At 48.1% G+C, this 13,561-nt stretch overlaps 1 protein-coding gene across 1 annotated transcript in view; it reads right to left on the bottom strand.

Annotated features, from left to right (window-relative positions):
* The window catches only part of PEX14 (peroxisomal biogenesis factor 14), a 155,093-nt gene that overhangs the window by 12,221 nt on the left and 129,311 nt on the right, over window positions 1-13,561 (bottom strand). Inside the window, exon 5 of the mRNA XM_003274236.4 lies at window positions 422-507. Coding sequence (XP_003274284.2) covers window positions 422-507 — 86 coding nt within the window. The remainder of the gene's footprint in view (window positions 1-421; window positions 508-13,561) is intronic.

Below are 13,561 nucleotides of genomic sequence, written 5' to 3'. Positions count from 1 at the left end.
GCCTGTGATCACCCAGCTCCTGAGGGGCAGAGCCAGGGCTCAGCAAAGCAGCTGGCCCAGCATCTATGCTCTTCACCATTATGTTATTCTGTGTCTCAAAACTGCTCATACGGCTTCCCTGTGCAGGCACTACTCTAAGTGCCTGACATGGGCTGGCAAGGGACAGACCTCACGATGCCCCTGCAAGTGGAGATCTGGGTGGTACATGCTAAGCACTAGAGAAAAGGTGGGCAGAGCCTGCCAAGCCCCGCAGCAGGGCAGGGCCTGGATCCAGCCGTGAACCCTGACTTCTACCACAGCCTCTCGCTGCCAACACGCTCCAGGGCAGAGCACGGCAGTGCATGCAGGGGAGCCAGTGAAAGGGTGCTGAATGCCACAGGGCAGCAGGGGCACAGCATCCGCAGCCGCTGGGGTGACTCACCTTGTAGAGCTGGTGAAAGCCAAATGCGATGCCTGCCATGATGATGGCCAGGGCGCCGTAATCTCGCCATCGGGAGCCTGTGGGATCTACAGGCGGGAAGAGGAGGAGGGTTAGAAGACGCACATGGCGTCCTTCCCCAGGTGGGGGCCGGCACGCGTGCCTCAGTGGCACAGTCTCCTTGCCTCCAACGATGGGCAAGTGGAACACTCCACCACAGGAAGGCAGCACATGATCATCACAACAGCAGCTTGGCTCCACCCCTCCTGTTCCCACTGCCTCAACTGGGACACAAGGGATGCCAGTCACGCAACCCTGACTGCAGGCTGTGAGTAGAGGTATCTAGCAGTGAGCTGAGACCCGAGTCGGCAGTCAGGTGGCAGAGGTGATCTGAAGACCAACAGCATGGTCTCTACCTCAGGAACAAAAGATCCAGAGAGGGTAACAGGAGTACATTTGGGAGAGCATAAATACACCCACATATGCCCTACTATAGCTGGCGATAAGCTGGGGGCCACAGCAGAACCAAGCGGGGCCTCAGCGAAGTGGAGAGGGGACCGTGGTACGCTGGGTGGGGGTGCGGGGGTGGGCTGTGCTAAACTAGACCTCCCGGCCTTGCTCTTGCTTAGAGCCAGCGGAGAGAAAACACAAGTCTCCAAATGACTGAGCAAGGCTTCAGAGAGTGAGAACACCTATCAAAAGGGATGGGTGTGGCAGGAGAGGGGCTGGGGTCAGCAGGGCCTTGGAGGGGCCCTGAGGCCCTTGGGGGCTGGAGGGGAGCAAGCACAAAGGAGAGACGACGGTAGGTGGGTGTGGACCAGGTGAGCACCCTGGGCATGACTAAAGAGGAGAGCTGCTCTGGCCCAGAGGACCCCCAAGAGTAGGGTGCTGGGGAGAACGGAGAGGAGCCAAGGAAGCTGCAGGTACAGTGGAGGCTGGGGCGGGGCAGGAAAGAGGTGGACAGGTGGCGCCAGGTGGACTGTGTGGTCAAGGAAGCCGAATATTCTTTCATAAGCAATGGGAGTCACTGGAGGATGTGAATCAGGGAGTGCCATGACCCTGGAGAGCAGCACTGGGGTGGCTCTGAGGGTGGTCAGAAGTGGGGGCCGCAGAGGCAGAAGAGCTGGGGCGAGCCTGCTGTAAGGGTTCACGAGGTGGAGAGGGACTGGGACCAGCACAGAGGGCAAGAAGGGAGTGGGGCAATGTCTCAGGAGAACATGCTGCTGCTGCCGTGAAGGGCAGCCAGTCTTCATGGAAGAGCACCTGGCCCCGTTCTCTTCTCTTTACCTGTATTAATTAAGTAATCTTTTTAGAGATGGGCTCGTTATGTTGCCCAGGCTGGAGTGCAGTGGCGATTCACAGGCATGTCCCACTGCTGATCAGAATGGGAGTTTTGACCGGCTCCATTTCTGACCTCCTTAGGCGACCTCGTGGTCCCCTGCTCCAGGAGGTCACCATATTGATGCAGAACTTAGTGCAGAACCCCCATCAGCACAGTGCCCCACAGCCCGGAACTCCTGGACTCAAGGAATCCTCTCACCTCAGCCTCCCAAGCAGATGGACTACAGGCGCGCAGCACCGCGCCCGGCCCCAATTCTCTTTAGAACGGCACATAGCAAAGTCCCCTCCTGAATGCAATTCTAGTTGACTTGGGGAGAGTTTCCACCTTCACTCTTTCCCATGTCCAGTTCACAAAGTGCTCCCATGTCCACAACCTCATCTGATCCTCCGAGGCACGTTCACAAAGTGCTCCCATGTCCACAACCTCATCTGATCCTCCGAGGCACGCGGGAGAGCTCCGTCTCCACTGCGAACACCCTTCTGGAGCTGCCATCTCCAGGCCACGTGGCGGGTGCTCTGCCTCCCCAAAGGATCTCTCATCAGGAGGGGTGTGGGTGGGACACAGACCAGTGGCGAAGGCGATCACGGCACCAGTGGAGAGCTATCTGGAAGGCGCCCCCATGGTGTGCTGCTCATCTGGGAGAAAGGGGGAGAGGGAAAATCAGCAGCGTTCTGAACTCTGGGAAGGAGCATCACAACACGGCCGAGTGAAGCTGAAGGACTTGCTGCTTGAGAGACTTCTGCCCTCAGTTCTCACCTGTGCCTGTAAGTTTTCAGAGGTACCTTCCGTGTCCTGGCGTTTTATGACCAGAGGAGAGGAGAAGGCCCATTCTTTCTTTCAGCTCAGGGCCCGATATGGCATGAGGGGGAAGGGGCTGCTGGCCCGCAGCCCAACCAGGGGGGTCCAAGTCGCAAAGACCTCCAAGTGGGCAAGGAGACACCCCCTCCCCCAGGGCTGCTGAATGGCACTCTCAGGGGGCAGAGACGACAAGGCTGGAGGGGCCTGGAGTCTCTCCTTGGCCACCAAACTCCCTCCCTGCCTGCGGATTCCATGCGAGACTCCCCGGTGGGTCCTACCCCTGGAATCTGGGTCCCAAAATTGTAATCAACATATGGCTTCTCCCTCAGTCCTCAACGCCCATTTCTGTTTTACACTTTTTGAACAGGTAGCACGCACACAGTTGACTCATCAAATAGCACAGGGCAGAAGAGAAAAGGCTGTGAAAAAAGGCTTCTCTCTCTCTGTGAAAAAAGGCTTCCCCACCACCAACAGCCATTAGTAGTCTTACATTTATCCTTCCAGTGAGTTTGTGTGCACATCTAAGGCGGCACAGGATGTCTTCTCTTCCTTCACGTTTCCCCATCTCTCAATCTTGTTTTCTACAGCTGCAGGATATTCCACTTCACCTGCCCTCCAATGGGCATCCAGCTCATTTCCAACTTTCTACTACTGCACACCACGCTGCCATCAACAACGTGCACACATGCCATCTCCCACATGGGGACACACACCCCGTGAGCCTCAGAACTCCCAGAGGCTGGTCCCAGGACGTGTGCATTTGCAGTTTTGAGAAATACTGCCACGCTGCCTCCATGGGGCCGATAATTCACCCTGAGCCCCTGCGCAATGCCTGCTTCCCCATGGCTGCGCCCATACGATGCACGATTCAAACGCAGAGATTCCTGCCAATACCACAGCAGGAAAGCAGAAGTTCACTCTAGTTCTAATTTGCATTGATCTCATTTTGAGTGAGGATTGAGCATGTTTTCATCAGCATTTCCTTTTCGGTGTACTGTATGCTCTCCACTTTTCTACTTGATTTCTTTTCCCTTGTCACTTTAGAGAGACTTTTTATATAGCAGGGATATTAGCCCGTTGTCTGTGATCTGCATCGCAAACATCTTCTCTGGTTTATTTTTCTTGTGACTCTGCTAATGGTGTTTCGTCGCATGCAGAGGTTTTTATACAAATTTATCAATCTATTCTTTTATGGGTTCTGGGGTTTGTGTTATGGTTAGAAAGGACTTCCCCACTCCCTTCCCAGGCTGTGCAGTGACACTCAGTGTCTAAGAAACTGCCATGGGAAGGGGACAGTGCTACTTCGCTGATGATGGTGGACACCCCCACCCGACACTAATCACCTCTCGTTACACAGGGAGCTCTAAGCCCACTGAGGCAGACGGATCTTTCACCTTGACCCCAGGGAGACAGGCACTTGGGAGTCCCGGTCAGGTGTCTCTTCTGTCTCCCCTCTTCTAGCCAGCTCTGCTTGGCACTCCAGATACAAAACCTGACATGTAGTGCAAGTCCATTTTCAGGAGGAAAAAGTGAAGACAGAGCAACCTGGCCACCCCGCTCCCTCAGAGTCCCTGCTCAGGAGGGCCTCCATCCATACCCGGAAGATCCCTCCCTGCAGCCAAAATCCTCAGGCAGAACAGGTGCAGAATGGGGCCCATGGCCCAAATACCATATTCACCACTGATTTCTCAGACACCACGAAGCTTCTTGCAAGAAAGCAGCTGTGACTGGGCTGAAAGCTTGACCAGTACCTGGAGTTTGCTGGATTCCTCTGCTCACCCACAAACATCCCGCCATGAGGAGGACAGCCTTCTCTGGGGCCCTCTGGGCTGTCAAGGCTGAACAGACGCTGGCTGTGTGGGTTGAGGACCAGGACCCTCCAACAGCTACCTCACTTTCCAGAGTTCTGAGCTCTTCCAGCCCCAAGAAACACCTGTGGTCCCTGCAGCCTCACCCTTCACCCCTCACCGCTCCTCATTCCTGCCATGCTCACGTTAAGAACATTTTATTGCCCCCTGGTTTTCATTATTAATGAAAAGGGACCAGAATGATCTTTCCTAAAGTTCAGGGAGTCTATAAAGACAAGAAGCTGAAATGCCATTTTACTTGTTTTGGAGATGTGTGATACAATTCTGTCTTGTGGCAAAATGAAAAAAGAGAAAAACTCGGATAGAGATGACTCCTACCCGCTGTGTGGCTCTCAGAGGGTAACAGACCAGGCTACTGCAAAAACATCAGCATGGTCCACACTAGCTCAAACTCCCAGCCACGACCACCTCGAGTCCTGCCCCTCCCTACCCTGGGGCCTATTTTTTCCAAGTCTGGTGCAGACCCTGCAAGGGAACTGAGAGCAGCGTGCCTGGGAGCATACCTCCCTGCCACCAGGCTCCCCGAATGTCCGGAGGTATAAAGATAAGGGCAGGAGATGGGGCAGTCACTCTTCTCTAGCTGGGAAGAAAAGGAAGAGAATGAGTGGGCTTTTTAAATGCTTCGAGTCTCCACTCTAGAAGCAGGGACCAGCCTGCCATGCAGACAAGGCAGACAAGGTAGCAAGTGGGCAACAAGCCTGGGGTCAGAAACCCTCGTGCCACCACCAGCCAGGGGGGTTCCAAGGACATTTTTCTCTTCTTATCAAGCACTGACTGAAGGGGGCAGGGCTTTGTGAGCCCCAAAGAATCCAAGAACAGGAGATATCTTCACTCTCACTCAGAGCCCGGCTGTCTAAGGACCGGCGCCCTGGTTGCGTGGCAGGGGTTCCTCACCAGTACCAAAGCCCTGGCATCTCTTTGAAGGCTGAAGAGACGGGCATCTGTGGCGGCAATCCTCATCCTGCACACCTGGGCCTTCCTGGACTGCCTCTATGCTGTGGCACTGTGGGCTGCAATGAGGTCAGGGGACAAACTGCTATACAGCAAAGGGCATGGTGCTCTTCAAAACCCAGCCTTCCAAGGACTCCACGAACTAGCTTAAGCTCTGCCCGGCTCCATGGAGGTCAGCCTGCGCAAAGGCTCCAGTTCGGGTAAAACCATGGTAGAGAGTGGGGGCAGGAGAGGTGCATCCCCACAGCTCCTAACTAGTCACTGAACACCAACAAAACCAACATGACTCTGTTTCTTTATACCTCCACCAACCAAATTCTCACCTAACAGGTGAGAACAAACATCATCAACTAAGAACGCATACACAGGACTGGGACTTGTGCGTACAACACGGCAATGTTAGGCCTGAAACCTTGTTGAGCAAGTCACAGACTGATCCACACCATGGAAATTCTGCAATCCAGTAAAGGTTCATCGGCAACACAGAGCTGAGAGCTGTCACGGAACCATCCTGCCGAGACAACTGGCACTCCAGTGATGTGCTGGCTGACAAGAGGGAGAGAACTATCACGTCCTTGGGGAGGCTGGCAGCCCAAGCATGGGCAAGGCAGTGGCAGAAACGGGGCCAGCCCATTGAGGTCGCCTCCAGGCTCAACAGGGTTGGAGCCATGCCTCCATACAGCAGTGTCTCTAGCTTCTCACATCAGCCCATCAGCTTCGCTCAGAAGCCACCCTGAAAATTAAATGACAAGACAGGCTCACTCCCAGTAAGGTCCTGGAATAAAGCCAGCCCACCAAATCAGTGCTTGCTACAGCACAGAGGTGGAGAGCACAAGTGCGGAGAGACGGGGACCTGGCTGGGCTGAGAACGGCTTGGGGGCGGGGCGGGCCCTGAAGCACATGGCTGTGGATGGCTGGCAGTGGGCAGAAAGACAGGCCCAGAGAGCAGCAACAGAAACATATCGTCTCTGCTCTGAACAGAAGGACCTGGCAGCCTGGATGGCAAAAGGCACCACAGTAGCCCAACAGTAGTCGTGTTGGAAAATGCAAAGCCTGTATTTACACGTACATCCCATGAAAGACAATCTTTTCCACTTTTCATGGGCTACAATGTTATTAGCAGTGTCATCTTTAGGCAGGAAGGACACCGAGAGGCATATCTATATCCCCTCTCCATAGATTAAAAAATATGAGCTCTAATTAAGCTGTTAAGAATTCATAAGAGTCCAGAAATAGACCCATGCTTACATGGTCAACTGATTTTTGATAAAGAGGCCAAGGTAGCTCTATGGGGAAAGGATAATTTTTGCAACAGCCATGCTGAACAACTGGATATCCACAGGAAAAAAAAATGAACCTTGACTCTCACCTTATACCATAGACAAAAATTAACTCAAAATGGGTCACACCTAAACAAGAAAGCAAAAACTATAAAACTTCTATAAGAAATCAGAAAGCATAGAAGAAAATCTTTGCAACCTTGGGGTAAACAAAAACATCTTAAGATATAAGAAACATGAACCAAAAAGGAAAAAAATGATCAAATGGACACCATCAAAATTTAAAGCTTTTGCTTTTCAAAAGGCACTGTCAAGAAAATGAAGAGACAAGCCGTAGGCTGGGAGAAAATATCTGCCAAGCATATATCTGACAAAGGACTTGTAACTAGAATATATAAAGAGCTCTGACAATTCAATAATAATAAAAAGACAAAGTGGCTTTTAAAATGGGCATAAGATTGGAAGTGACTCTTTACAAAAGATATATGAATGGCCAATAAGTACATGAAAATATGCTGGATGTCATTAGCCATTAGAGAAATCCAAATTAAAAGTACTATACAATAAGGTTCTATTACATACACATTAGAATGGCTAAACTCAAAAATGAGACTATCAGGTGTTGACAAAGATATGGAGCAACTGAAACTCTTACATATTGCTGATGAGAACACAAATGCTACAACCATTTTGGGAAATAGTTTGACAGTTTCTTTTAAAGTTAAACATGTACCTAACATGTGACTAAGCCATTCCACTCCTAGGAAATGAAAGTATAAGTGCACATAAAGATTTATACATGAACGTTCACAGCAGCATTACTCATAATAGCCCCAAACTGGGAGTGAGCCAGATGACTACCAACTGGTCAACAGATAAAGAAATTGCGGTACATGGAGCAACAGAAGTTAGCACTATAGCCAGTTGGCCAGTCCTACTTTAGCCTATTTTTATATAGCCATGAGCTAAGAATGGTTATTAATTTTTTTTTTTTTTATTTTGGCGGGGGAACAGAGTCTCGCTCTGTCACCCAGGCTGGAGTGCAGTGGCGCAACCTCAGCTCACTGCAACCTCCACCTCCTGGGTTCAAGTGATTCTCCTGCCTCAGCCTCGCAAGTAGCTGGGACTACAGGCATGCCACCATGCCCAGCTAATTTTTATATTTTTAGTAGAGACGGGGTTTCACCACGTTGGCCAGGCTGGCCTCAAACTCCTGACCTCAAGTGATCCACCCACCTCACATCCCAAAGTGCTGGGATTACAGGCGTGAGCCACTGCACCCAGCCTGGTTATTAAATTTTTAAAGAATTGTGGTCATGGGAAAGGGAGAAGAAGAACAGGAAGAGGAAGAAGGAGGAGAAAGAAGAGAGGATGGAGGGAGAAGAGAAAAAGGTGAGAAGGAAAACATGTGACAGAGACACATGTGGCTCACGAAGTCTAAAATATACCCATTTAAAGAAAAAGTCCAGGCGGTGGCTCGTGCCTGTAATCCCAGCACTTTGGGAGGCCAAGGCAGACGGATCATCTGAGGTCAGGAGTTCAGGAGTTCGAGACCAGCCTGACCAACATGGAGAAACCTCGTCTCTACTAAAAATACAAAATTATCCGGGCGTGGTAGCGCATGCCTGTAATCCCAGCTACTCGGGAGGCTGAGGCAGGAGAATCACTTGAACCTACCCAGGAGGCAGAGGTTACAGTGAGCCGAGATCACGCCATTGCACTCCAGCCTGGGCAACAAGAGTGAAACTCTGTCTCAAAAAAAAAAAAGAAAAAGAAAGCCCACTGATCTCTGGAATACAACTCAGTAATGAAAGAGAATGATATCTCTCTCTCTCTCTGTGTATATATATATGTGTGTGTGTATATATATATATGTGTGTATATATATGTGTGTATATATATGTGTATATATATATGTAAAGTTATATATATTTGTGTATAATATATATAAATATATAATAAATATAGTCTGGGCAACAGAGTGAGATGTTGTCTCCAAAAAACTAACACTATAAAACTTCGTAGAAGACAATATAGGAGAAAGTCTCTTCAACCTTGGGATAGACAAAGGCTTCTTTAGGATGCAAAACCATGAATCATAAAAGGAAAAAAAGATAAATATATGTCATCAAAATTAAAATTGTGTGCTCTTCAAAAGGTAATGTTAAGAAAATAAAAAGGCAAGCCACCAACTGGGAGGAAATACTCGTAAACATTACATGTATCTGACCAATGACTTGAATCTAGAATACATTAAAAACCTCATTCAACTCAGTAAGAAGACTGTTAATAATGGGCAAAATACTGAAACACACTCTTCACAAGAAAGATATGCAAGTGGACAATAAACACACAAAGAGAGGCTCAACCTAATCAGTCATCAAAGAAATATAAACCCAAACCACCATGAGATACCAGCATATACAGACTAAAATTGCTAAAATTAAAAAGACTGAGAAGACCAACTGTTGGGGATATGTAGCAACTAGAACTCTCAAACATTGCTGGTGGGAAGGTAAAATGATGCAACCACTCCAGAAAACAGTTTAGCAGCTTCTTATAAAGTTAAACATACACTTAACATATAAACCAACAATTCTACTTCTAGGCGCTCACCCAAGAGAAATAAAAACATACAAAGACTTGTATACGAATGTTCACAAAAGTTTTATTCATAATAGCTCAAAGCTGGAAACAACCCAAAGTCCATCAACTGGTGAATGGATAAACAAACTGTGGTGCATCCCTACAATGGAACACCACCCACCCAATGGTAAAAAGGAAAAGGCTTCGGATACGTACAGCAATTTGGGTGAATCTCAGCAACATTACGTTGAGCGGAAAAAAAAAAAAAAAAAATAGAAAAAAGAGTACAATACTGTATGATTCTATTTATATTAAAAAAAGAAAAAAACTCTAGGAAAGAAATCTAATAGGTAGTAATAGAAAGCAGATCAGTGGTTGCCTTCAAGCCAGGATCAAGGAGGGTGGATTGACTGGAAATGGGACCCAAGAGAACCTTTCAGGGTATTGGAAATGTTCTATCATGCAATGATGGTTATATGGAAATGTACACTTATCAAAACTCAAATTGTACAATTAAAATGGGTGTATTTTATTTTACGCAAATTATGTCTCAATAAGACTTTTAAAAAATAAAAAATCCATTCAGAATTTTTTTTAAAAAAGAGCTACTGGAAGTCAGGAGTGCTTGGGAACACTACCCAGTGGTGTAGGCTCTAAGTTTTCTCTCTGCACAGTTTGCAGCTGGGACCAAGAGAATAAGCCAGACCTGAGAATTCTAATGCAATTTTAAAAAACGTACCCTGTAATATTTGATGCATACAAAAGAATATAACATTTATTTAAGTTATAAGAACAGGAATACAATGAGCAATTCTAACCTGCCTTATTTACTAGCTAAAACTTTCCAAATACCACTGAAGCTAGCCATGTGTTCCTCCCCAGCCCAGAGGTAACCATTATCCTAAACCTAGTATTTATCAGAACTCAAACCTCCTATGGGATGTGGAAAGCTGAGGACATGTGCTACCGAGATCAGGACTACATCTCAGCCTTACTCGCAGGCAAGGATGGCCATGCAAGATCCAGCCAATGGGGAGGAAGTGGAAGTGACATGGGCAATTTCCAAGAGGTGTCCTTAGAAGGCAGCCTGCCCTTTTCCCGCCTTCTCCCCGCTCTCGCTGGCTGGACAGCAGGTGGGATAGTTGGAGCTGAAGCATTCATACTGCACCACGAGACGGATGACAGCCAGTCAGGAATGCAGAGCAGTGAGGCAGAGCAGGGTCCCTGCAGACCACAGAGCCTCCTGGGCAGCCTGGGCTGCCTACATTTATGTAATAGAGAAAAATTCCTCTATCTCTTTAAGCCACTCTTGTTTGGAGTTCTCTGCCACCTGTAGCAGAATTTTCTAAAACTAACAAACTGTCAGCACAGCCAGAATCCTAACTGCCACCAACACCAAAGACTTTTAATGGTCCAAGAAACCTAAGGAAAGGATCACTTCATTTCGGTTCCTTCTCGTGATACTTACCCTCTTCAACATCCACAAATGGCATTTATCCAGCCCCCACATGGCACCACACCAGGCAGAACACACAGCAACAAAATGGAGAGAGGGTGCTTGCTAATCCAAACCGGCACCATGGACAAAAGAAAACAATTTCCTCAAAATTAAAGAAATACTTTCTTCATATATAAACCAGTAACTTTCAGGTAGCAAAAAGAGAGATTTGTCTGCTAAACCAGCAGAGAAAGAAATGGAAGCATGAGAGAGAAATGGAAGAGACAGAGAGAGAGGTGGAGGCGACGTGCTATTTTGCTTTCTGACGGGAACCTCGAGGCTGCCCATGCATGCTTTCTGTTTACTGTCACCTCCGTATCACTTATGCACAGGCCACCCTGGCCCCAGGCCTTTGCTGTCCCCTCTCCACAGTGATGCCTTCCTTGACGCCTTGGGTCTACCTTATGGCTGACTGATCTTCAAAGCCAGTTCAAGTCCTGCCCCTTCCAGAAAGCCTTGCCTAAGACTAGCGTTCTGGGAGTTTCCTTTGTTCTCAAATTCTGAAAGCTCTCAACATTCTCACCATGCAAGGTGACATGGGATGGTCTTCCCTGTCTTTCTCCAAGCAATGAAGGGCTTCCCTCTACGATGAACAGCAGCTCCTGAAAGCGGGTCCCATCCCCTACTTCTTCCACAGCCTGCCCAGAGCAGTCTGCACCAGCTGAGCTCACAGACCGTATCACCGACCGACCACCAGGGCAGCTCGTCCGCATGACAGCCCTTCCATTCTCAAGCACATTTCCACCTCTGTTAATCCATTCCACAAGCATTTCTAGAACACCTGCTCAGTCAGAGCCTCAGGCCACTAGATTTTTTTAAGCCTCAGAACTCACAGTTTAATAGCGGAGACACTGGAATAAATGTTTAAGTGCAGTGGGGCGGGGTGGGGAGTCTAGGGGCTTGAGGGGAGCTTCCCTCCACGTCAGAATGGAGGCACTGGAAGGACTCCCTGGAGGAGTGAGTGCTGGCCTAACCATGAAGAACAACAATGAGCACATAGCGTAGGCACTACAGGCTCAGCACAGGAACAATGGCCTCCGGCTGATGCCCCCCGACCCATGTCTCCCCTAACTAACCTCATGGCACCTGCTGAGACGATACAAATAATTTTAATATTAGTCTAAGAATAAAATAGCCATATAGGTCGTATGGCACAAAAATAATTAGATGATGCATTTCAAAGTAAAACATCACTGTGCTTTTGGCTGTCCTCTGTCGGAGTTGACAGAGCCACCCTTTCTCCAGCCATTTCTTCTGACTCTCTCATCCCATGCTCCAGCCACTCTGAACAACTCAGAGTTTCTTTCTTTTTGGTTTTTTAGAGACAGGGCCTTGCTCTGGCGCCCAGGCTGCAGTGCAGAGGTTCAGTCATGGTTCACTGCAGACTCGACCTCCTGGGCTCAAGCAATCCTCCCACCTCAGCCTCCCAAGTACACATACCACCATGCCTGGCTAGTTTTGTTTTTTAAATTTTTTTACAGAGATGGCATCTCACTATGTTGCCCAGGCTGGTCTTGAACTCCTAGCTTCAAAGTGCTCCTCCTGTCTCGGCCTCTCAAAGACTTGGGATTACAGGCGCCACGTCCAACAACCTAGAGTTTCTTAAATTCATCAGTTTCACATCTATGTGCTTTTGTGTTAGCCTGGAATGCTCTTGTCTATCCTGTCTGATCACTGAACCAATCAGCCCACCACATTCAGTTAGACATCTGCTCTCTGAAGCTTCCCATCACCTCTTCTGTGCCACCGTCCTCACCAGGGCCACCTGACAGGCACTGCTATGTTGGCCTAACCATCTTTCCTACCAGACGGGAGCAACCAGAGAGAGCAACCAGGCCTTGTTAATCTCTTTAGCCCAGGGGTCTGGCACACAGTAGGCATTCAATAACAATGCTTGCTCAGTGAATTAAGATAATCACAGATAAGTTTATGTTACTACACAGGGCTACAAAAGAAGTAAACAGAGGAATAACTCACTCTCTCTCAGGATTTCTAATGAAATGGTTCAAAACCTTTCACGGGCCTCAGACACTGACATCCTATTTTAAGAAGAGGCAACTGAAGCTCTAGGTCAGTCTTTGAAGGCGTTTAAATTGTTTATCAAAGACAATGGAGGGAAAATGTTCAAATCTAAGAAGAAATTATTATCTGACAAAATTTACATTGGTCCTGCTTATATCTCAAAGCTTCTTGGTCTCTCTGGGAGGATGAAGACAAATCAGCTTGGTGTGAATCAATCAACCAGCATTTATCAGGCCTCTGCTCAGGACTGGGCTAGGCCTGCACCTATACACATGTGCTGACTCCCAATGTAAAGCCAGACAAGAAACCAAAATGAGAAATGGAGAATGTCAGATCTTCTCTCAAATCGCAGCTTGACTTCTCCTGAACTGTACCAACTTTCTTCTAACCCCCAAGAGCACTGGTTTATGCTCACACCAGGTGACACCAAGCTTCCCCTTGGTGCCAACCTCCTATCACTTTCACAAAAGCCTTCCCTGACTCTAGCCCACATTAATTCTTCTCTTTTCTGTATTTCAGAACTTCAGAATTTCTTGTCTGTATAATTAATTTTGGCATTAAATCACAACATCTTATATTATTATCCTTTTCTTAAGAGTTTATCTTATCTTTCCCAAAGAGCTGGCAAGGTGCTTAAAGATCAGGTTTTGGATCTCTCGCATGATACAGTACTGAGCGTATAGTAGACGGTTAATAAAAATACTGAGAAATTGAACTGTTACTATTCAGGCAGGTCTCTACGTTCTCTCTGCCAACACTGGCATTTGCTAACATCTCAAGGTCAACCACATTCACCAA

The sequence above is a fragment of the Nomascus leucogenys genome, chromosome 24, assembly GCF_006542625.1.
Source record: "Nomascus leucogenys isolate Asia chromosome 24, Asia_NLE_v1, whole genome shotgun sequence".
Classification (NCBI taxonomy): domain Eukaryota; kingdom Metazoa; phylum Chordata; class Mammalia; order Primates; family Hylobatidae; genus Nomascus; species Nomascus leucogenys.
This window is presented reverse-complemented; position numbering and strand designations above follow the sequence as displayed.